The sequence below is a fragment of the Nyctibius grandis genome, chromosome 7, assembly GCF_013368605.1.
Source record: "Nyctibius grandis isolate bNycGra1 chromosome 7, bNycGra1.pri, whole genome shotgun sequence".
NCBI lineage: Eukaryota > Metazoa > Chordata > Aves > Nyctibiiformes > Nyctibiidae > Nyctibius > Nyctibius grandis.
In genome coordinates, this window is record NC_090664.1 from 34,720,922 (window position 1) to 34,745,594 (window position 24,673).

General features: G+C 38.7%; 1 protein-coding gene across 1 annotated transcript in view; it reads right to left on the reverse strand.

The window, feature by feature from the left end:
* Positions 1 to 24,673, reverse strand: part of ADAM22 (ADAM metallopeptidase domain 22) — a 144,494-nt gene that overhangs the window by 36,362 nt on the left and 83,459 nt on the right. The window contains exons 5-15 of the mRNA XM_068404432.1: positions 23,788 to 23,870; positions 19,318 to 19,381; positions 18,605 to 18,674; positions 13,434 to 13,504; positions 12,087 to 12,161; positions 9,351 to 9,422; positions 8,170 to 8,336; positions 6,122 to 6,206; positions 5,581 to 5,671; positions 3,651 to 3,702; positions 1,684 to 1,783 (exon numbers count right to left, since the gene is read on the reverse strand). Of these exons, the coding sequence (XP_068260533.1) occupies positions 1,684 to 1,783; positions 3,651 to 3,702; positions 5,581 to 5,671; positions 6,122 to 6,206; positions 8,170 to 8,336; positions 9,351 to 9,422; positions 12,087 to 12,161; positions 13,434 to 13,504; positions 18,605 to 18,674; positions 19,318 to 19,381; positions 23,788 to 23,870 (930 nt within the window). The remainder of the gene's footprint in view (positions 1 to 1,683; positions 1,784 to 3,650; positions 3,703 to 5,580; positions 5,672 to 6,121; positions 6,207 to 8,169; positions 8,337 to 9,350; positions 9,423 to 12,086; positions 12,162 to 13,433; positions 13,505 to 18,604; positions 18,675 to 19,317; positions 19,382 to 23,787; positions 23,871 to 24,673) is intronic.

Genomic DNA, 24,673 nt, shown 5'->3' on the forward strand with positions numbered 1-24,673 from the left:
GAGAAATCTTACATCTTATTAATGAATTACAGTGCTTTCTTAATAATACATTCTTCCATGAAAAGGAGATGGAGACCTTTGAGAGATAAGCACTAGCTTATCCAGATTTAATGCCTTCTCTTCCCCTCTCTAACATCTATTGAAATTCTGTGGCTGTGAGAACACGCACTTTTTCTCAGTCACTCCAGGAGGAACAGGCATCACTCCAGAATTGACTTTCTCTTTTATATCTGTGACCACCTCAGCTACCAAGTCTTTTTTCCACGTTGGATTGCCTTTCTGCCTTAGTCTCTTTCCTTTGCTTGTTGAAAGGCAGCCATTGAATAGAGGATAACATTAATTATATATAGAAAACAGTCAAGATCATTATCCTTATTACCTTACATTTTAAAGCATGCTTCAGTAAATGGAGCAGGAATATACTGAAATCCTGCTGCAAACCCTCCATTACAGAAGTGCTTGCATCTTCGCTGGAGTTTCTTTAGCCTTGTTTTGTATTTATCTCCTTTAAATGTCTCAGTTAATCATTTCATACTCTTTGTATCCTTCACGTGAATATACCTGTTTAGCAGGTCAAAACTGAGACAAGAGAAGCAAAGAAAAGGCGAATACTATCTCAAGAGATATTCCCCATTTCTCCTGATTTCCATGACTCATGCAGCAAGACCTCTGATTTTGTACTTTAGAGGCAAATTTGGAGGGGATGGGTCAGTCATCTAAGTGGGTCCCGATGCTTTTGTAGCTCTCCTGCTCCCAAGCCTTTAGGGAGGTAACACTAAATGAGGCAAGGTACAGGGGCACTGAGGGCCAGGGTCCAGCAGGGATTCACCAGCCTTCCCCATCTGGGGGATTACACAGCACAAGGCAGGGTTCTGCAGAGCCACGTGCACTGGCCTGGAAGGAGCTAACACAGGGCTAAGGTGATCCAAACACTTCTCCCCCTGGCACACGCAGTTCAGGGGATGACAGATCTGGTGACAGTGATGGGGACCATCTGGGCAGGACCTGGGAAATGAGGAGTGTGACAAGCACCCAGCAACCATGGTCTCTCCTAGTGTCCCTCCCCTACTCATTGGGGCTTTATCTCCTGCTCTGCCTCTTCCAGCTTTAGAAAAACTAGTCCCAGTTTTCAAACTCTGTTCTGAAAGCCACTGTAAAAACTTTGCCTTCTCTGAACAGAGAGAATATCACAACCACTTGTAACCGCTACTGCCTGAAAAGCTGCTGGGCTGCACAGCGGTGCACCCCCTGCAGAGGCTCTAGGAGCTGTGTCTTCATCTTGGGATATATGTGAAATAAAAGCAATCTTACTTCAGCTTCCAGAGGTTTGTACCAAAAGACATCAGTTCAACACAAATTAGAATTCAAGCTGTGCAAAAATTTACCAAGACACTTGAAACCTCAGCAAATAAATTCAGCAACATATTGTATTTACAATATTCAGAACAAATTGCATGAGGGATGGTTCTAGATCAAAGTCTGTGGGAACTCTGTTGGGCATGAAATCACTTATTAAAAATCTTTCACTCATATGTCACCAGAAAATTTAGAACTTGGAGAGAACCAGAAATATCAAAATTACAGGTGGGTTTTTTTCCAACATTATCATTTTCATTCTTCTTAGTTTCATCTAAATTTTAGGAATAGAATAGAAATAATACTCAATACTAAAGTAATGCTTACTTTGGTTGGTTTATTGAAAAGGCAGGCTCCACCTCCATTGTTTAAAAATTCGTGATACTCTTCAATATCACATTTGGAGAACTTGCTTGGAAGATAATACCTGCACAGAAAAAGGTAGCAGGATTACTTTCTATAGTGTTTTTTACACTATATTTTCTTTGTTCACAATAGGAGGAGAAATATAATGTTACGTTTTAGAAGAAGTACAAAAACACACTGTTCAGAATCAGAGTGACTATCTGCTTGTAACTATCTAATTTGTAAATCATTTTAGTAAATGACAAGGAACTTTCAACAATTACACAGAGATCATAGAAAGTGAGACATCTAAAACATTTCACTAAGTTATTTCATGACAAATACACAGTGTGTAGTTCTCACAAACATGACCTGTTCCACTAACGGGCCTGATCTCTGAAATACATTTATTTCTTCCCGTACATACCACAGGAGACAAAGACTGCTCATAGTTCATCTCCCTCTTAGATGGAATTGCTTTCCTGGCCCACAGAATTTTTACATAATAGAGCTATGTCATTTTAAAACATGCTTCTAACAAAAATCAGCTAACGTTTTGGCTTCCCTCTCTCACGTGCCCCACTGAATAAACTTCATTCGAGTACACAATGCCAACCTAAGGCACAGTGCACCACCTAAAAACAATATAATGCAGAGAATCTTTGCATGGATCCTTTCCACAGGGAATGAATTTTTCCTAAAGTAACTTAAGTGATCTTTATATTTAGGTCCTTAGTCATGAAAGTACTTATGCTTCAAGCAGATTCTGGAGTCTCAAGGGCTTTCCTGTATCAACTCAACAATGGATAAAAAAATATGAGCAAAAGTGCTATACAAAATAATCCTGCATTGCCGGGAGTGATGGCTTGCAAACCATAATTGTTTTTTTCCATCTCTAGTGTTTATGATTTAGGTCTAAAGACTACAGAGAATGTGGGATTCACCATCCTTCATCAATAAGCTATGCAAATACAAGCTTTTTTTGTGTAGCTAATTATTTGAAAGGTTTGGATTTCAGATAAAGAATTTAAAGACCATTAGATAAGGAATCACTTTTACAAGAATCAAGAATGCTTCTCAGGTTGGCTTTTTAACATACAAAAATCAGAAAAATCCTACCTAGTATGTTTTGAGGTAGACAAGGTGAAAAAGGCACACATTCACACTTCCAAAGAGCTTTCAATGAAATATGCTGCTTTGTTCAAAACTGTTCTGACCACAAAGCTATTGTGAAAATTTGCAGGTCAGTTTGAAACTGATTTAAAAAGCACTGTCTATATCTAAAACTGGACTATAGTTTAATTCATATATATGACAAAAGAGAGGCCTGTAATATGAAGAATTAAGGTCTGAATACACACGTTAGAAAGCATCAAATTTCTTCTAGCAGCAAAAATTTGCTGATTCACTAGTCTTTAGATAAAATCTCTCTGGTTACATTGTATGTGGGTATAAGCACACTCAGCCTCCGATGGGAGCAGTTTTTCTAACATTATCACACAAACTGAAGGATAAAAAATTATAGATACAGATGAAAGATTCCAACAGAAACACTGAAAATGAGACATACTTAAGCAATTTGATAATAGTAGTTCAAGAATTAGGATGTGTCATTGTTTGTTCCCACAACTCAACAGCAAACTCCCAGGAGAAAAGAAGCAAAGTATGCTTCTGCTTCTCTGCAATGACCTGGCTTGGCTGTTGAGCCCTGTGCTTTGTGAGTTAAACCAGTGGCCACTAAAAATCCTCACATATCCTCTCATTAACTCACCGATTCATACATTTCTTTGAAAGTGTCCTTTCTACGTATGTTGTACAGCTAATACCTTAATTTCTGAAAAATTATTCACAGAAAATATTCTGCTGAACCACAAAAAGCAAACATTCTCACACCTTTCCTTTATGTCATTGTATGAAGGACATGACTTTCCTCTAATGAAATGCCTTACCCCGTGTCTCCCATTATGCATCCAGACCACGTGTCCTCACATTTACACTCACCTGACAACAACAAAAAATAACATCTTGAGTCTTGTGAGTCCAAAATAATACATTTCTTATCACAAAAAGCCACACTGTAGTCAATTCCATTTCATATTTAAATACATCTTGAAAATAATAGTTTCCTGCTTTATTGCATACCTTAGTTTAAGTGTATCAATGCACACTGACAAACCTTCTTTCAAAAACAATACATGACTTTATGCAATCCTGAGCTTTGAAAAGATGTCCTGCTTTTCTTTCCTTCTCTTAAAGCGAAGTTAGGGGAAAGCACAGTGTCAGCCTCCAGCACTTGCAAATCATGAGTTAGCTCTCCTGTCTTCTCCCATGTCATGATATTTGACTCCCAAATTTTCAGAGTAAAAAAAAAATAAATAATTTTAACCCTTCTTGTAATTTTTTAGTTCTCTTCTACTAGTATGCTAATGTGACTGGGGAAATCTTCACTTGAAAAAAAACGCCAAACAATAATGCACACAAAAATGCACAAAATGGTCTGTAAACACAAGCCAGTACAGAAGGATCTAGGAGCTTCTCCTCCGCTCTCCCTCCCTTCCCTGCCTGCCTCCCTTCCCCACACGACTGCCCAGCAGGCAGAGGGCAGCTCTCCCTTCTGCCCTTCCAGGCTGCCTGAGATTGCTTTGCACTGGTCTCAGCCCTCTGCTTTCAAAGCTGTGTCTTGTGTCTGTTTCTGTGTATATGCTTTGTACATATACTTTCATCTTTCTCTTTTCTGCAATTTGCCTTACTGTAATACATGAACATCAGTTTATTGTTTCCATTTTAAAACTACAATTAAAAAGGAAACGAGGTTCTGCTCAACAGTTGCATTCTCCTCCCTCCCCACCAAAACTGTGTCCTGCCCCTCTGCTCAGCCATAAGAAAGGGAATCACCACTATTATAATTTTCATTTTGACCCTGCCCCTATATCAGGTTAATAATACGCAGCTGCAAAATTAATACTGAACATGTCAGTAGCACAGAGCATCCATCCTACATTTCTGAATATTTTTGAAAATAAGATTACATAAACTGCAAAAACCTTTACATGCAGATGTATCTCTGCATTATATACTGTCTTTACAATGCCTGAAAACAAAATTCACCTGAGCAGAGTTCTATTACTCAATACAGCAATTTTTTTTTATATGTAAGCCACATAAGCACGCATGATCCAATAACTAAGCACTCCATCATCTAAATTGTTTCAAAAGTGTATTATTATTTTAATCATCCATTGTTCTCCATGTGCTGGGACTTCATATAACATGGAAGCAGGGAGCGTGAGATGCTTGTTGGGGGTGTGCAGGGGGCAGAGATCTGAACTAAGGCATTGCAGGTAAATAGGGGTTACTAAGAAGTTGAATACCAAGGTTACAGCAGAGAAATGGCAGCAGTAGGGTGGCAAATACAGGAGGATTTGGGTAATCTACAGGAGGAATTAAATCAAGGCAAACAGGGGAAAAGTTATGTTGTCAAAACCACGCTGCGTAACAGGACTGAGGTGGCTCCTCATCATCCCTAGGTCTAATAACGTACATTTCTACCTTTGTGCCATAAGATGGCAGCCATTCAGTCTGTGGGTGTGACACCAATCTCCCTGAAATGAATGGCAGTGGCAGACACATTTATGATTTATTTTTAATGAAATAGTGACACCAGTACTGCCAGCAGTTATGGGCAGGCGGATATCACAGCATTTAAACAGAGAAAAATTAATGATATGGCAGTCTCTCTTCATGTTATTACAAAAAAAAAAAAAATATTCCAACATTGTAAGAAACATGGGGAAAAATATGTATCAGAGAGACATTGATAAGATCTTCCACCTTTTAAGATTTTCTCTTGAGACAGAGTGAAAAAGCAAACAAACTTACCACTTATAAGTTTTCTTCTGTCTGAGAAAATGCCAATGTTTTGGGCCAAGGTCTGTGCCAGAGTAACTGCCATTAAGTCTGGCTTTCCAAACTGAATGAAACAAGCAAGGTAGGAAGAGTAATCAGTTATGTACAGGTATCTCAGATACAAGTGAAGCTTTTCTCATTTCAACGCAACAAAAGGCAAAATCAGATGCGCAGTGTTAGAGTTTTTACTTCAGAGCAGCTAGATAATGGACAAGTGAGGAAAACTGGCTGGCTTATGGACAAGCTAAGTAAGAGAAAGTCTGTTTATTTCTTGATATTCTGGCTGCAAGTATGAATGACAGGATATTGCAGAATCTGCTCAAAAGTGTATTTGAATCCATATCTGACTTTATTCGTTCGTCACTCTTCACTGAGACATCCCTTCTATAGAGCTGCACTGAAACTCTGCATCAGCAAAGAAGCAGCAAGATATTTCAAGGAACATGCCTGCACTGATAAATTCTGTGCAGATAAATTTCCACCACTTTTTGCTCATACCAGTATCCCCACCTACCTCATTCACACCTCCGCCTTTAAGCAAGGAGCAGATTCCACCAGTGTGGGCTACGCCACTCCGACTGCTCTGAAATCGACTCCCCCTTTGACAAAAAGGAAAAGAGAAGAAAGTTTACCCTGCTCAGCCCATGAGTTTTGCATCTATCCATCCCAGTATTTACACTTCTGATTTTCAAATCAGAAACTGGCATTTGCAAATGCTGGCTGCCACCACTATGATGCAAACTATGAAAAAACAAAATGGGAAAAACAGATAACCACTCACAAACCTCACATGACAAATTATCTCCAGAAAAGTTATACCACCTTGCATTCCCCTTCTCAGATTACCCAACATAAGAAAGCATAAGGGGACTATTTTGCCAGACCACCTGCATCTCACCAGCCTTTTGTTCATTGACATACTACTGCAGCAAGTGACTTCTGCTGGCACCTGCTACAGACAGAGCGCAAGAGAGGCCACCACACTGCCAACGCATGGGTGACTAGCAAAAAGACACGTGTCTAGTTGGGCAATGCTGATGTAGCAAAACTCGAAGGGAGATGTGTTAGTGGCTTCCTGATGCAGAGGTAGGTGAAAACTCCCTGGAACTGCAGTCAATCTCATCCAAGGGCCAGATGCACTCTGAGCCCAAGTCTAATAACCTCTTTGGTGCTGACCACATCAGCATGAATGAGTGCCAGTTACTGGAGACAAAATATATTCTGCTCCACTCCAGTCTACTGATCCATCCAAGCTGCAGCAAATTCTTTTTTTCAAAGGAAAACAGAAAAACATCAAGAAACAATACAATGGGCTAACTGTGCTGAAGGAGGAAGTTCATTTGCAACCAGTGTACCATCACACCAGCCAACCTCACCTCCCAGCTTAGCCGTGTCTCACTCACAGACACAATTTCAGAAACTGATATTTCTAAACAATCTATGAATGCAATACCTCAAACATGAGTGATGGTGTTACAGACAGCACTGGAATTAGCATTACAGTGATGTCCAGAGTCCCAGTCACCAGGCAAATAGAGTCCTCTTGGTCCTAGCCAATCCATAAGCATTCATAAGAACAAGACTTCCCCCAAAGACCTTACAATATCACCAGAGAAGATACACGAAGGATGTGAAAAAACCTGATTCCCATTTTACACATGAAGAACTGAGAAACAGAGAAACCAAAATCTGCAAGCATCACTTGCAGATCTTACCAGCTCTCTTCATGGCAGAAGTCCATGACAGTAATTAAGCACGTGCAAAAATTCTGAGAGGGTGGATACTGCGGTTAGGTATTCTGGCACTCTACTGGAGTCATGTGAATGTGAGGTGTTTAGGTTAAGGTTATTCATATAGGCTCCTACAACAGTCAGCAGAGGAGGGATAAGAACTCCAACAGAGCAAATCAGCTGGCCTGTCTCATGTGGATCAAAAATCTCAGCCATGAACCTCTCCTCTACCTTTGTAGATATATTTTGTTATATCAATCTTATTTCCAAAACAATTAAGAGACTTAGAGAAAATAACATTCCTCCCAGCTTATTTTTATAGCACATGTCTCTCTGGAGAACAAACTGTTTCGAGGATTTGAAACACTTCATTAAACCTGCAGCATGTAGGTCATTCAACAATGTAAAGCAGGCCACAGTGCTTTTTAAGCAGGAAACGTCATTGGTTTCAAAACCAATGTTCTGCTTTTAAATAATGCAACAGGGCTGTCCATGCCCTACTGCCAAAGAAGCCAACCTCCAAGGTGGAACCATGCATCACCATTCCAGGCAGCTGTGCTTGCGGAGTAGGTAATTGCACAGAATACCAAAGATGCGTGCGCATGCAGCTTGGGCTTAGTATGTTAAAACTAAAATGAGAGTCAAACCTCTAGTTGCACTGACAGGCAGTTTGTGCATTAACTTTTTCCCACCTCCCCATCAGAAACATTATTTTCTGAATTATTGTGGATTACACACACAACAGAAAGGAGATGCATCAGCCGCTTGTGATAAGCAACCCCCAAGGAAAAAGAAAAAACCCAGTAATAAAACATCACACGAGGTTACGTACGAAAAAAGGTGAACTGCGTCACTTTTCTCTCTGATAAAATCCCTCCTATATTTCATAAACTCACGTAGGGTCACCAAGGGGTTTTCAGATATGGTGAACTTGTTATCAGTAGCCCAGGTTTCCATGGCAACCAATACTATCCTGGTGTTAAGTTGTTCTTTATATATCTAGTACATTAACAGAATGAACAAATATATTATATCAAATAGAATAAAGGTGAGTTTTACCCCTTTTTTGTCGTAGCTTGCATTTTTACAAAACTACATATTTAGCTTGTTCTAGCACACTTTAGGTTCCCCAGGCAATTTTATCTCCCTTAAAACCAACAAACAAACACAAAAATAAAGTAAAATCTAAATTTTAGGCCTAATTCTTCAATCAGCGTGCTCAGCCTGCAAAAGGATCCCTTACAGGTCTGACACAGGCAGAGGTGCATAGAAGGGAGATGGGATTTTTGAAAAATTACTACATAAGCATTCTGTATAATTCAAAGATTTCCAATTAATGGGTCTTCTATAATATCCAGCTCATCCCAATGACACGAGGGCTCTCTTTTACCAAACAGTGATCTATAAAATCAGGGTTTTTGCTGTAATACACTTCTACAGGAGTATTTAACATCATGCTGGCTGAATCATGAAAAAAGGGCCATCCTTTCAATGCTGGGGGTTAATACTCCACACCAAATACTTTCAAGAGTGGGAACTGCATTTTTCTTTTTCTAGTAATAATTTTCTGGGGTGAGGTGTGAGAGCCAGAAGCCCATCCAATTTAGCGTCACAAATATAATCCACCTGTACGTCCCTATTCTAACTCATTTACTCAAATGCACTTTTTCTGGAGAAATTTTAGTGCATTCTAATTTCAGACTGTCTTTTGGGTTTCAGGTTGTCAACATAGGGATCCTGTGTTAAAAATTGTCATGTCTAAGGTGCTCTTTAAAACTCAGACTCAAGGGACTGATCCAGCAGGATATTTAAATGAAGCCACAAAAAATCTCTAATGCTTTATGTTAGACAAAGGCTTTATAGGTGGCTGAGTATGGTTCTAGATGAAAGCTTGTGATCTTCACATATGTTATTATTAGGTATACCATGAACTGACAACTCCTGCATCTATCGGCAGGAGAATCATATGACTCATCTCACACGTAAAAGAACATTTAGTTGAGTGATACTTACTAAATCTGCCATGTTCACAACCGACTTAGCATAGCTGTTTGTATGGCCGACTGACAAGCGGTGCTTTTTACACTGCAAAATAAACACAGACAAGTTACATATACAGAGTTCAGAAAAACAAGCTCCATTTCCAAAAAAAAAAAAGCATGAAGTAAAAAGCAACTACACCAATAGTAAAACCCCTGTGCAAGGTTTGGTCTCCTGTGCTGAATGTAAAGTTAATAAGCAATAGTAGAAAATTGCTCAGAAATGTACATTACTGATATACTTTACAACAGCTGTTGTGAGGATCTATTTATTCTTGTTTGGAAAGTACTCCAGGATCTTTACTGAAAAATGCTATAGGAACACGAACATATTGTTACTTTCTTCATTCTCTTGATTATTGGCAATTTTGAAGTTAATTTCAAATGCCAATACAGAAATTGGCAACACAACTTCCATAGTTGAGACTCCTTTAGAGGTGTTACCCTGAGAGTGCCTGCATCTGTGTTTTATTCTATCAATCAGACTTCCTTTTTTTTTTTCAATTCTCTCTCTTAAGCTGTCTTCTGGATTTCTTCATGTACAATTTCACACTTCCGTAATGCCACAGTAACTGGTTCAAATCACTTTAGCAATCAGAATGCAATGGTACCTTCACTGAAATCTGTAACGCAGTGCTACAAAGATGACACTGAAGATAGCTGTCCAGGTACTCCTATTTGCAGAAAAAAACACTTATAAATGAGCACCATGGGTATGAAAGTCACAAGTATCTTAGAAGAATTTAGGACAAAAGGGCCAAGGTTTTCAGAAATGTTTAAACATCTTGTGCCCCATGACGCTTGATTTTGGAGTGAAAGTTGTCCATATTTTCTGGAAGTTAGGATCTTTTAGTGCGCAAGAAGTGCCCAGCAGCTAGGGGGTGAGAAAAGTATGCTTTCAAGCAGGACTGGGGGAAAAAACACCAAAAATTAGGAAGTTACACTTACTAAAAAAACAGAAGGACAGGACTGTGAAGCTAAAAATGGCAGAAAGGATGAAATGAAAAAGCTACAAAATAAAAGGAAAATGAAGCACAGGAACGAAGGGAAATAAGTATACTACTCAAGTCCCTCTTTGCAACTAAAACCTCAAACTTTAGGATGCTTAGAGATGCTGGAGGCCTATGGAAATGTTTTCAGTATACTAATTTATAAGCCCATTTCAATGTTTGGGTTCTAAAAGCTTTATTCTCCGACTGGAAGCCATGGTTGGACAAGCAGCTGAGAGTGCAGACAGGATGGCACTGCACCCCTCGCAGCGGTGAGCAGCCCAGGGGAGCTGGCAGGACACAGCCGGCTCCATGGACCAGATAAAGAAGGACAAGGTTCATTGCTCCCTCTGGTAGCTCCTGGGGAGGGTGAATGGTGAAAATGGCTCCAGCTCTGTGGGATGTCAGCTCCACACTGAGTGCACCTGGAGTGCTGCACCTACTGCAGCACAGAGAGTAACCCAAATACACACGTGCGCTAGCCCCAGCCATGGGGAACGGGAGTAGCCCAGAGCATACGACACTTCCTTCTGCCAAGAGGAAATTATTCAGCTTCTTCCATCACAGATGTTCACTGGCATTTGCTTCAGAAAATAAACTCCTAAGTGGACTGACTCTTGCAGTAGCTAATAATTAACCAAAATTAAGAAACATTGTCCTTGGGGGGAATTGGCCCAGACAGATAAGGTCCCAGGGGAAAGTTGTGGCTTCAGGTTTTCAGGATCAAACACAATGATACCAATTTAGGGAATTCTGCATCCAGTATTGTCCATTTTAATCCCAGAATTTATTGCTACGCTCACCAAACTGAGCTGATGGAGGAGTACGCTGTCCAAGGACAGTGGCACATTCCTTGTACACTCTGATGCCTATTTTCGCCAATTTCATTATTGCTTGAGAGAAGCTGCACATTACAGAAAGGGCAGATAAAATGTATAGATATATTTTGATACTAAAGCCATAAACGACCATAAAATCAACTGATGTCACCCTTCTCTGAACTTTATACAGTTACTTCAAGATCAAATCCTATTATTTGTGTTTGACACCACCACATCTTCCAGAAACATACTGTCTGGACTTGAAGACTGCAAGTAATGGAGAATTCACCATTTCCTTTAATATTCCTTTTATTAATTATTAATCACCTTCACTGACATAAATCTGTGCCTTTTCCCACTTGAATGAGCTGTTTTTCTTCAATACACTAATCTTTATTACGTCTCTTTCCACTACATTAAAGAGCCTATTTATGTTCTCCCAGAGAAAGTATCCAAGCTAAACAAAATAATTTTCTCTGTATTGATTTGGATGTATCAAAAAGATCTAGTCACTATTAATCTCCCCATTGTCAACAGCTGCTGCACAACTGCAATAACTGCATTGTTGATTGCTAAGTGGCTGTAACTAAGATAAGTGCTCAAGAAAGCCAGAAAGAAAATCATCAGCTTAAGTCACACTGTCGTTAGTTAATTTATGACACAAAGCTTTAATTTATGATCCTTCTTTCTGATACTCAGGCCTGGTTGCATTCTTGGTGAAATTACCTTGCCAAAATTCAGAAGCAACTTCATCAAAAGATAATGAGATCTTATGTCTTCTCTTAAGCACATACTGAATTTTCTGGCCGTATATTGTTCTTTATTGTTATCCTTCATGGACCAATTAAGACAATTTGATGTTAATGATAATTTTAAGATGTTGAAGTGTGTTAGTCTTACCATTAGATGATCATTTACAATCATTAACTCAATGTATTTTGTTTCCTCTTCAACTTTACGTGGAATCTGACGAACCTATGGAGAGAGTATAACTGTAAGAGAGTCTAACAGAGTACAGAGTGAGTGAAACCCGTAACTAGAAATAGCTTCAGAAACCAAACTTCTCACACATACATTTTTTCCATTGTCTTAATTCTGGTCTCAGATATTGATGAAAATTCTGGTGCTTAGTTGCATCCTTTTAAAAAATTCTTTCACCTCCACCAGGACATTTATATGACCTTAAAGAATGAAATCAAGTCTTTCCAACCTATCTAATCCCAAATTCAGTTTTTTTTAAAGAAAGAGAATCCTCAGTGGGGCCTATATCTCTAAAAATGGCTTGTGTCAGCTATAAACTTTTTTTCCACAGAGAAAGGGATCCCTCCTGTGTTCTTTATGAAAAATCTCTGTAACATTTCTATTATTTATTCACTCACTGCTCAATTCACACAGTGAACGCAGTACTTACCTCTGTGTTACGCTTCCGTGGTATTTGAAACATTTACAACTGTGCTTCTTCATGGTGTCCTTGTTTTCCTGGGTTTTCCAGGAGAGTTACATCATTATGATTTAAAAATGCAGAGTAATGGCTAGTTTATAGAACGGTAGCAAACCACCTGATATAAAGCGAGACCCTCAAGAATGACTTCTGGTATTTCTCTGATGTCTTTCTCACTTCTCTTTTGCCTCTGAGAGTCTTGCATTAGTTAGAGATGTTTAAGTCATCTTCCCCTCCCACTGCTCTCAGTGTTTCATTATTGCCTGCGTTGTTCATTCCCCTGACCCAGATCTGTTTTGACCTGTACCATCATTTGAGCTTCATCCCTAAAATGCAAAGAATTGCTGCTATCTTTCCAGGGCACAAACATCTGCACTTAGTGCTCCCCCACTTTAATAAACAGGGAATGAACTCTCAGTTTGGAACATTTATTTCAAATCAAAGTCAAGTGAGATAAAGTAGCTACTTTTCACCATTGCAACATAAAAAATATTTGTAAATGTTTCATTAATTGGGAGTTTCTGATAAAACTCTATACTCAAAATGAGAGAAAATATTTTAGCTACTTTTTCATTTGCAATTTAGCAGTGTTAAACAACTTTATAACTCTTCAGGTAGGCAATGTCCAAGAGAACCCAACAACGTTTTGTCAACGTTAGATACCTCTTTTTGTAATAGCTGTATTGATACAGAGACCTCATGCCAAAGCAGCAGCAGAAGCAGGACTCCATCTGGACAAATTAATTCAGCAGACACAAAACAAACTTGACGGCATATTACTTATAAACAAGCATATTGGCACATACCTGCCTTTTACTTCTTTTGTGTCTTGGCTTTACAACAAACTGCTGTGATGTAGTATTCATTTGCCAGAACTCTAAGCAGAAAACACAGGCAAATACATTAAATGTTTACAATTATAGCCCAACAGTTAGTGACCCTGATGCTGCATGGCAGCAGTATGGCATTCTTCTGCACATCAGATGCAGTAGCAACTTGTTTTTTCAAGTTTCCAGCTAGAAAGGAGGTAACGTTACAGATGCTTCCCAGTAACAGGGTCCTTATTAAAAACTCTACTAGTGATAATCTGGGTCTGCAGAAACAGATGATCTGTGGGTGTCATGCTTCAGAAAGCACAGCAGATGTTCTACGCCAAAACTTCACCAACACTGGGCATGTAATATTATTAGCACAGTGCTTCCACGGAGTGAATCACATTTTCGGGAATTCAGCAGACATTCACAGAGCTCTCGCAACAGCTACATAAATTAATAAGAAGAGCACAGAAGGCAGAATTAATGCTTTAAGACGATTATATTCACAAAGTAAAATATGTGAGTTGGAAAAAACCTTGTGAGATTTTCACAACGCTCAGTATCAATACAATATTCCTCCCTGCTAATCCCGCTGTGTCTTTAATTTCTTAAACCTCTAATGATAAGCACCAAGTAGTTTATTCTTTTGCCAAATCCCTTTCACCAAGTCTATTACTAGCCACTCACGGAAAGGGACACATTATAAAATAAGCAGAAGACAACACTTGCTCTCACCCTTTTAAATGTCCAAGAAGTATTTCTCCATCTTTAATTTTAGATTCATAGTCCTTGCCTCGATTTTCCCTATACAACAGAAATCTCTTTCCTTATCTTGTATAAACATGTTTCCTATTCACAAAACCCCAAGAAGTTCTTTTTTTGAGACACATAAATTAAATTTGGCAGTTGCTCATTTTGTAATATGTCTTTTTCCCTTGACTGCTTTCCTTCCTTTGTGCTTTCTGCAGCTTTGAACATCCTTTCAGTCTCCGGGAACTGAAAACTGCTTTCAGTATTCCAGAGTGATTTTATCAATCCTGCAGAGAAGTAGACAGTACTATAGGAGCTGTGTAAATTAAGGGAATTTCAGTTCACATACAACTTTTGGTTGTGTTACAAAATCCTAAACAGTTCAGTTTCACTAGTGAGACAGGAAAGTTTCTCACAGCTCCACCTCCCACCTGCTGTACACAAACCGTGCAACTTCTGCATGAGGTTCAAACAATAGGATTAAAACCAATGCTGACAGGAATTTGACAGGGCTGCCATATCAGCAAAACCTTAAAATACAAAGCTGAATTGCCCATCTGAAAAAACATTACCAGGCGTAAGTGCTAATCTTAACCAGGAGTGGTTAAGATTAGTGATAAGAGAAACCAGGAAAGCAAAGCATCACTAACTGGTATTGTCTTGGCTAATTCTTAGGGATTATACTGTCATTTTGGTATGCGAAGTTTACAGATATCTTTTTATGGAAGGGCCTGGACAATCACAGGCCCTTTGCTTAAAAACATTTTCATGGTTACACCAGTGCACTTGAGGATTTTCTTTACAAAAAGGACCTAAAATAAGTTAAATCACATCCAAGGGTCCCTATTTATTGCTTAAAGACCTGCAGTCTCTAGAGCTCACAATGAAGAGAAACTAGATCTTGACCTTCTTGTTACAAATTTGTTTTTTATTACGCTTTACATATGTTGATAAATTTAGTCTCTCTTCTAGTGCCACACAATTGGCTCTCAACCTGTCATTTTAGGGTTTACATCATCGTTAATGAAACTGGAAAAAATACAAATTTTCAATCAATAAAATAATAATTTACAATATGAAAACATGGGTCTTAGATAACTTTACCAGCAAATGCGATCGGTTTACCCACCGTCAGAAGTCAGCTATCTCCAGAAGAGAATGATGCAGCCATTAACGTTCATACATTAACACACATTAACACTGTGCTATAATTCTCAAGCTGGATGAATTCACGCAGGGTGCATTTCCAGCCAGGGACCCTCAGGCAAAAGAACACGACCAGTAAAATCACAGGAAATGCAGATAGCTGAGAAAGCCTAGCAGAAATTTTGATGGGAACATATTACCTTGAAAAAGTGTAATGAGGATTCAAGTGACCTCAAAAGCAATGGACATCTGTTACATGTTATTTGAAAAACATCACTTTCAATAACATAGTGTTATCTTAAGACCATGGCAGGGCACTATATGTCTCAATACTGATTGTGAGAAAAAATACAGTCTGCTAAATGATGAAGTCAAATGCTCTAAGCATGCTAAGTCATCCATCCAAGCTTTCCTATTTAAAGTCCTCATTACCTCCTCAGACCATTGCACAGTACAGTACAGTTTATTCTTTTCTGCAATAGCTTGCTTTCTTTTTTTTTTAAAAAAAAAACCCAAGGAGCAAAAGAATGTAAAAAGTACATTGCTATTGAACTGTGGTATAACAGTGTGGGCTTTTACTATCACTGATATCGAGTAATCCTTATTACTCGATTTTTTTCCTTTCTAACATCATTATTGAAGCTGATGATACATCCAGTGCATTCCTAACACAGTGCTGAGTGGAAATCTGAGCTTACACACAGACTCTTTTAAAGATAAGAAGAAAATCTTGACATCAAGGAAGATCTCCTTAGGCTGGGCAAATTGATAAATTATGAGAGTACTAAGGAATATAAGAACTACTGAGGATATAACTTAGCACAGTGCTCGCTACTAACAATAATGATTCTGCTGTAGTACTTACTTAAAAAAATCAATCACAACAGTACTATTAGCAATTAATTGCAAATATTGTTGAAAGAAAAGAAAAAAAGAAAAGTCAAGACAACAGTCAGCACTCTCCAGACAGGCAGGGAAGAGGCAGTGACAAGCAGAGACACTGATGTGGCAGCATGTGTGAGAAGCAAAGGAGAAAGTGGGGCAGGGTGTGCAGCAGGTTGGGAATGAACGACAGAGCTCCTGTGGGCACAGCGAAAAGGATGGGGAAGCAGAGGTGGTGCAGACTGCTCTCATCCTCTGGAGCTGTGGCTATGCATGGAGGATGACTTAAAGACAGAGATAAGTTGAATAATCACAGACAAAGAAAAATGATGGGATTCCTAATGAGAATATAATCTATTACATCTACTGAAACTCTCACTACAAACCTCAGAAACACCTTTCCAAACAGTTTTACAAAAACAAATATGGGCATGTGGGAAAGCAGACTGTGAATTAAAATTTATTTCTCCACATGTGGGATCCTAACCATAAAGAGACAGAAGATTAGCACCTTATACCTCTTATTCACATTACAAATATTTGTATAATTAAGATCACTAGCACTCCACAATTAAATTATTCCCTCTCCTTTTCAACCTTTTCTACCATCTTGTGATTCTAATTCAATCTAATGGCAACATCTTCCATTATGTCACATGCCGGACTTTGTACAGCAAAGCCAGCAACTATTTACTTGTTATCTACAGTAAAATCAAAACTGCACAAGCATATCTGGATTTTTGTGGGGGAAAAAAAAACAACCTGAAGCCCTATTTTGAAAGGTTTTTTGAAAATCAAGAAGCTTTGCTGAAGGTGAAACATTTGCGGTTAATTCGTTTTCATAAATTTAAAAGCAGAAAATAATTTTATTCCAAAATCTTGTAAACATAAAATTTCAATATTAGGAAATCTTACAAGACAGCTGATAGATATCTATTAAGTACCATCTCTAGCAGTCTCCTACTTTAACAACCTGAGACAGAAGATTTATTTTAAACTCTGCAGTGGTTGCACTATTTCCAACCTTTCAAACGACATATCCTCAAGAAAGTGTGACAAAAGATGCACTTTATGATTTGGCCTTATGTTCAATAAACTGTTCTCATTACACTACCATCTCCACAAGTACAGGGAGTAACCACAGTATGTGTCTACAGTGCATGTACATAGGAAGCTTCATGATACAGATGTAAACATCCTGCACTGCAAGAGCCTTTTGTGCTGCCCCTCCATCCCAACGCCTCCTCCTCCTCACCTGGGCAATCGTCATCAGAGGATGGGAGGCACCAAGCTGGGATACTGTTTTGTTTAGACTCAGAAAGATTCCTTCTTCAGAACGGAAATCAAGGTGACCCAACTATAGCAATTTCCCTTGTTTTTCCTCATTAGCTCTCTGAATGATTCCACTGTGCTTAACAACTAGCAAACCTGCACACACTGTACTCCAGAGAAAGACCCATCTATGTGCAGTGCCCAGCACTGTAAAATCCCAGATCCAGCTGTTACCATAGGACAAGTAGTTTGTAACAAGATGACTGCACATCTCTAACTCTCCTGAAGAAATTAGTCTGGAGGTGGTTTCTACCAAAATGAGTGTCTATGAAGGACAGTTTTATTTATCTAGGATATATTTTGTAGAGTAGGAAAATGTATCTGTAAAACTGGTAAATCCTTGACAGAATGGGGATGTGCCATAAATACTGCAATTTTAGCCTCAATTAAAAAGCCAACTTCTCACATGAAAGCTCTTTGTTCTCCCTCCACACACAATATAAACTGTGGGGACTCATCACTACAAGCACTTGAAACCACTTCTGCCTCCAAATTCATTTGTACTGAAACACGTGACCTGCACTACAGCCAGTACTGTGAAAGACGCTGAAGGGACTGGAGATAAGAGAGTCACTGAACAGCAACGACATTTGGCAAGTTCTTGTCTCCCAGGCTTATGCTCACACCATGGTACTCACCCTGTATCTCAAAATAGGAAAAATCCAAGAAGATTTACTTATCAATCACTGGCAATATGGGGTTTATTTTCATGATCTTTAGACTAACTCAGTCCTTTCCTTTCTACAACTACTAGCATGTAATGCAGTCCATAGATCCCACGACTTGTTAAGAGAAACATACATCACAACATGAAGGTCTAGGAGAGGCTTGATTCATTGGATTCAGGGTTTTTTCAGCACTTCAGGTTCTTTTCCAGTGCTTTCAGTGTTTCAGATTCTTTTTTTTTTCAGTTTTTTTTATTTAATCAGGAAAAAGAAGAGATATACAAATAAACAATATGCTATCAGAACATTATCTATCAAATACAATTAACAAATTTGGCCTTAGACGTAGAACAAGTCAATAAGTCATGAATATTAAAAAAATCATACCAGATGGCAGGTCATCCAAAGGAAACTCAAACAACTTGGATTTGTAAACAGAGTGGAAATGGAAGTCATCCTGGAATAGTAAATAATTGCATGTATTAAACCTGGATAAACTAATCTATTTCATGAGTATTAAACAGACAATTCCAAAGGTCCTTGTTATCCAACACGAACACTAGTGAACATGCAGGTTGCAAGGCACCATTACTCTCCACTCTTCTCCTTTTCCCAACTGTGATGTGATCACTAATGCCATGGTTAGTCATCTTTTATTTGAAATTTCTAAGTACATCAAATGGAGTGGCTGAGCACTCTTAAAGCTAGGCTTTAAGAGAGCTGCCCATGGAACACCAGTGCGAGTCACGGGAGCTGCTGAACTGGAGTCAAGGCCGAACCAGGAGAGGGATGTAATGAACCCAGAGCAGGAAGTGCCAGAGAAGGGCACTCAGGCTTCTGCTGGCTCCAAGGGACCCTCATCACCCTCTGGCGCTGCACTGCTCTACATTCAAGTGTTACAGAGTACACACATATACACATACCACTGCCTAATTTTTGGAGGTTTGCTTTTGTCTGTGATGATGGGGACTCACATATAAGGTAAATGAGCTGGGAATGAGGGGATGACCCTTTGGTCCCAGGGCCTTATGCCTACCCTGTACCCATGAATGTCTGTATTCAACAAACAACACAGCAGGACTATTGTAAGTTCTACTTACATCTGAAGTGTAGTTTTCATCTGGCTCAATAAGGTAAGTATGATTTCCATCATAGAACATCCCACTGTCAAGAGCAGGAAATGCAAATACTGATTTAATAAACAAATACTAGTGCAACAGGGAAGTAAGTCCAAGAAGTTAATATATTTTAAAAATTTAAATATTTAGAAAAGAAAACAGTTAAAAATAGCTTCAGGAACTGAACGTGATTCTGAGTCAATCTTTTGTTTCTTCACTTCAGAAAGATATTCTTTCCCGTGGTGATAGACTCTTCTTTCTTCCCCAAAGCTTCTTTACAGCACATATAAACACTACAAAAATTGGCTAATTTAGTCAACTGAAAATCCAGTTCAGAGACCCCATGTAAGAGAATCTACCTGCAACAGATAGATAAGGGACCTGTCTTTAGGAACACGCGTATTTGGAACATGCACACAGCTTTCCCCCAAGTAAAAATATTATTCAATTGATCCTTAGGTTTTAATGGTTTTGATCAACTCTTTCCTCAGTAATTTCATATAGTATCAAGTACAAAGGGCATAACGGGCTCTTTTGGGCATAGAGGGCTGTTTTGGGCATTTCAGCAAGAATAATTATGACAGATGGTCTTTTTAAATTGACTCAGCTTAAGACTATATTTCTAGGAAACATTAATATCAATATGGACACTATCTGATGTCCATGATAAGGAGATAGGAAACCCCATCAGACAGGCTTCCAATGAGTTGTGGTGAAAAGAGATACAGAGGACCAAGCCTTCTGCCATACCCATGGTTCTGGCAAAGTACTAATGACCTCTTTCTTTATGGCATAAAATCATCTCAACCACAGAAATTTGAAGGTCATTCATGATAAGCACACTGCTATGTATCTCAGGAAATCTGTCACTTTGCTTGCCCACACAGAATCACCAATTTTCCATATTAAATTCCAACACACAGTTCAACTCTAAATGAAGAACAACCTGAAGTGTTAAGGCTGCCTAAATGGATGAAGATAGTCTGTGGCAGGAACACCAGATGCTTTTGCATTACCACTTGAAAGTACAGCAAAGGTGAGGTCCGCTCCTGCAAGGATGTTTTCTATTAAGAGTTACCTTAAGTTTACTTAGGTAAAGAGTGTACTGAGGTTTAGTCTTTAATGTAATGCAGGATGCACAAGTGTGGTTGAATTACGCCTTAAAAGAAAGTGTTGATACAGACATTACTCTGTACAAGCATAAAACCAAAGAGTATTTCTTATATCACTATCATTCTGATCTTCAACCAAATCAGCATTTTTTTTTAATAATTTTGCCTTTACTGCAGTGGCATACACGCATGGTCGGGGTTAGGCTCTATCAGCATGTCCTTTTCAAAGTGCCACTACTAAGGGCTTTAAGCTTGGCCATAAATGTGGCTGTAAGTTCAAACTTGCCATGTAGTACACAACAGCAGCATGAAAGCAAAATAATTTATTTATTTAGATTACTCTTTAGCAAACCTTTAGGCATCAAAAAACCCCACCAGAATTATAAACAACAAAACCAGATACTTTTCTTTTTCCTTATGCAATTTTACTTAAGCACAGTCTACAAGACGAAGCACTATCAGCAAACAGCTTCCCACAGAATCACAGAATGGTTTTGGTTGGAAGGGACCTCTGGAGATCATCTAGTCCAACCCCCTGCCAAAACAGGTTCACCTAGAGCACGTTGCACAGGGTCATGTCCAGGCAGGTTTTGAATATCTCCAGAGAAGGAGACTCTACAACCTCCCTTGGCAGCCTATTCCAGTGCTCTGACACTGGAATCAAAGTAAAGAAGTTTTTTCTCATATTCTCATGCGACTGTTGCACCCAGCAGCACTGACCTCTGATCAAGTCACTCAACAGTGACAAGAACCATGGTCATGGCTGACCTACAGACCTGACTTGTCCACTCAAAGCGCTCATGGCTCTTTTCCAACCAACTTCAGAGTCTAGTGCTCTGTGAACAAATCATACACTCATGGATGTGTTAGAGAGAAAGCAACAGCAAAACATGGGCCATTTTGAACACCTGAATTTTGATTATATATATTCTTCAAACAAAGAAATTGTAGTTGTCGTAAGTCTGATTTGCAGCAATAACAGCAGTTTTTATATTCACCACCAGTCGGCAGCAAAATCACAGACCAACCTGGTGTCTCTGTAACTCGCCTTGAAACACAGGACTGCAAGTCGTGCCTGACTATAGTTTATTTATATCCCAGCAACCAGCGTGTTTTGCATTCAAAGTTTTTTGTGTTAACTCATAGGAAACTGTGGTTACTGCATATCCCACAGAAAACAACAAAAAAAATCCAAACAAAATGGTTCGCTCGGACTTAAGGTTGCAGAGATACCTTTTTCATTAGCAAAGTCATTAAGAAGAGAAGAAATTCATAATTTTAAGTATTCTGTCAGCCAGTCATCTGATTAATTTAACTAATAAAAGGAAGACCACAACATAGACACTACCAACAGAAGAACTCATAATTTATCATTAAAAAATCACAACATTTTCTCACATGTATGAAAAATTCTGCTGTTACTGGCCAAGATCCAGGGGTACTAATAAGTAAGAGAGGAGATTAGCACAAACTTGGAGAAAATAAAGCTTGTTATTCTGTTAAAGGCATCTGTTCTGTCTTATGCACTTCCTAAAATTCATGAAAGCAAAGCTCCTGCCCTACAGACCTTATTAGAAGACAAGCCTCCCTAGCTTCCCTTATTCCAGCAAGACGCTCCAAACTGTGGTTGGAGCTAAACTCTGATTGCCAGTGTGAGTTTCCAGTAAATACTTAGCATTTAAAATCGACTGTGGAGGAGCTAGTTGTAATGATAGAAATGCAGTGTCAGAGAATGTGAGTTTAATACAGCTCAGGAAAACAGTACTTTCTCATAGTGGGTGCTTGAATTACCAGCCTGCTATAGTAAGCTTCATATTGCACCTTGTGTGAAGGATATCTCTGCTGAAACTTTATTGTATCAGCAAAAGGAAAAAAAAAAAAAGATAGCTCTCAAGGGAGAGCTGAATTATACAGGGAAAAAAATGCATCTTTCATTCCGTAACTGTGTTAGAAGGGATGACCAATTTGAATATTAGGCAATTTAAGAATACAGAGTAGCAGGAGGGTCAGTCTTAAGAACAAACCCACAAAAGGAGGGCAGGAAAGGACATACACAGGCTCTCCTTCCTTTCTGCTTTTTCTCCTAGGAGTTAGCAGGGGCCAAGACCTAATGGATCACTGCTAATGGAAGCCATGCAGTGGCTCAGGATGCCTTAGGATGCTACTATTTTTAGGCTCACTGTCCATACTGAAACTGGGCTCAGGTTTCTTGAGCTGCTCAACCTTGATCATAAAAGAGAGAAACACAGCTGTAAATCAGACAAATGCAAGGATGACAAGTCTTCTGCATGCATTCTCCCCCTTCCTAACAAAGAATAGACAAACATAAAAGAAAGACACTAATTAAATATGTGTACTTATATGGCTGATACCAAAACTACAGAACAGTTGGAGATAAGACAATAAGCTGAAGATTTCTGTCAGCTAAGCCCTGCTTCTCAGAAAAAGGCAAAGCTCAGGTAATCTCCACACAGGCTCGCTTGCTGCCATGACTTTTCAAGCTGATCTCAGTATCAAAAGCGCTGAGATCCCATAATTCCCAGATTCAACAGACACTGAAGTTACTTGGTTGCTCTGAAAAACTGACTAGCATCTTTCAATAGTGCCAAAAGTAGACAGGTCCAAAAGCTGCACAATTAACAAACAGCTCCATGTAACCTTCAGATGACAGATGCTTTTTAATTACATTATCACTAAAATGATGTACTTTAAAAAAAATTACTCTTGCACCATTCTATATCCTTTCTTCCAGATCTTCCAAGATTTTACTATATCAAAGATAAAGTAAAAAAAAAAACAACAACATTTTACTATATCAAAGATATAGTAAAATCCCATGCACACAGTTTAAGGCCAGTAATTCTGTGAAGAAAATGGATAGGACAAGAGAAACTCTAAACTGACACTTTCCTTTGTGAAGAGAGTAGAAAAGAAAAATAAAATACATCATTGTAGCAAGAAGAAAAGAACACAATTTCCAAATGGTTCATGTCAATACTGGCAGTCATTTTTATTCTTGTAGAACAGGATGTTTTCAGCTACTTTTACTCTTCTATCTCTATACTAAAGTATCTTAAAACAATACCTGGCCACTGTCATATGTCCTCAGTTTTAAAAAAAAAAAAAAAAGAAACTTGCGTGCTTTGTCAGTGAATTCTGAAACCAAACAAACAAGGCTTTTGCAAGGTTCAAGTTACGTCCATTTTTTTCTAAAGATTGTTGAGTACTTAATATTGGTGACTATTAGGAAAATAAATGGCACTTATTTTACTATAAAGAGCTTTATTTTGCTTAAAATACTAATAAGCAAAGGCCAGTTAAAACAAAACAGCACACTTACTGTAATCCATGGCATGTTGACAAGGCAACAAATGATACAGGATTTCCTCGAATTTCTCCCTGGTAATAGCAATGTTCTCCTCCCTGCAATTGGAAATTGAGATTGTAAATCCACAGGCCATCCCACAGTATCACACTCCATCCTGTCAAACACTGCTTTTTCATAAATACATTGCCAATCAGCTGACATGGCACCAAGAATTGCCTATCACTCACAAGGGGGTTCATCCCATCTCCTTTTAGCCATGGTTTGGTACCTAGACAAACATCATCATTTCTACTCTCTGCACCAAATGGAGATATTTTCAGTGTGAAACCCCTGGCATCCTGAGACAGATTTCAGAGACAAATTACTCCAGAAGTGCTCATCTTTCTTTATTGACTAGGAAAAGAGTTGGAAACAGGGGACTTAGACTCAACACCTGGTGTGCACATGGCTAAATATGACAAGACGAAGTCTGCTCTGAGGGTAACGCAATTTCCTACTTCTGAGAAGAAAGGTATGCTTATCAAATAATAATAATACTTGATTAAAAAAGAGAACAAATCAGAAGTGCTCACTAGTGCTCCAAAACTAATGGAAACTTTAAGCATAACCAGGCAGTAAAGGAATACAAAGAAAATTAATATTTGCCTCTTCTGAAAAAAAAATATACACCTTTCAAAACAAATCCAGCAGACCTTACTCAAAAAATTTCCCTCTTAAGTTTCACAGAATCACACTGATAGTGAAGTAAGCCCTACTGCACATGCACTGAATGTATTCAGTATTGCACAATGTCAATATTTGTATGCAAAATTAGAAAAACAATTCAAACATCCCTTAAATTCTCACTGCCACTCTAACCTCAGAGGAACTTACCTTAGTGCCTTGCCAAATTCAGCTA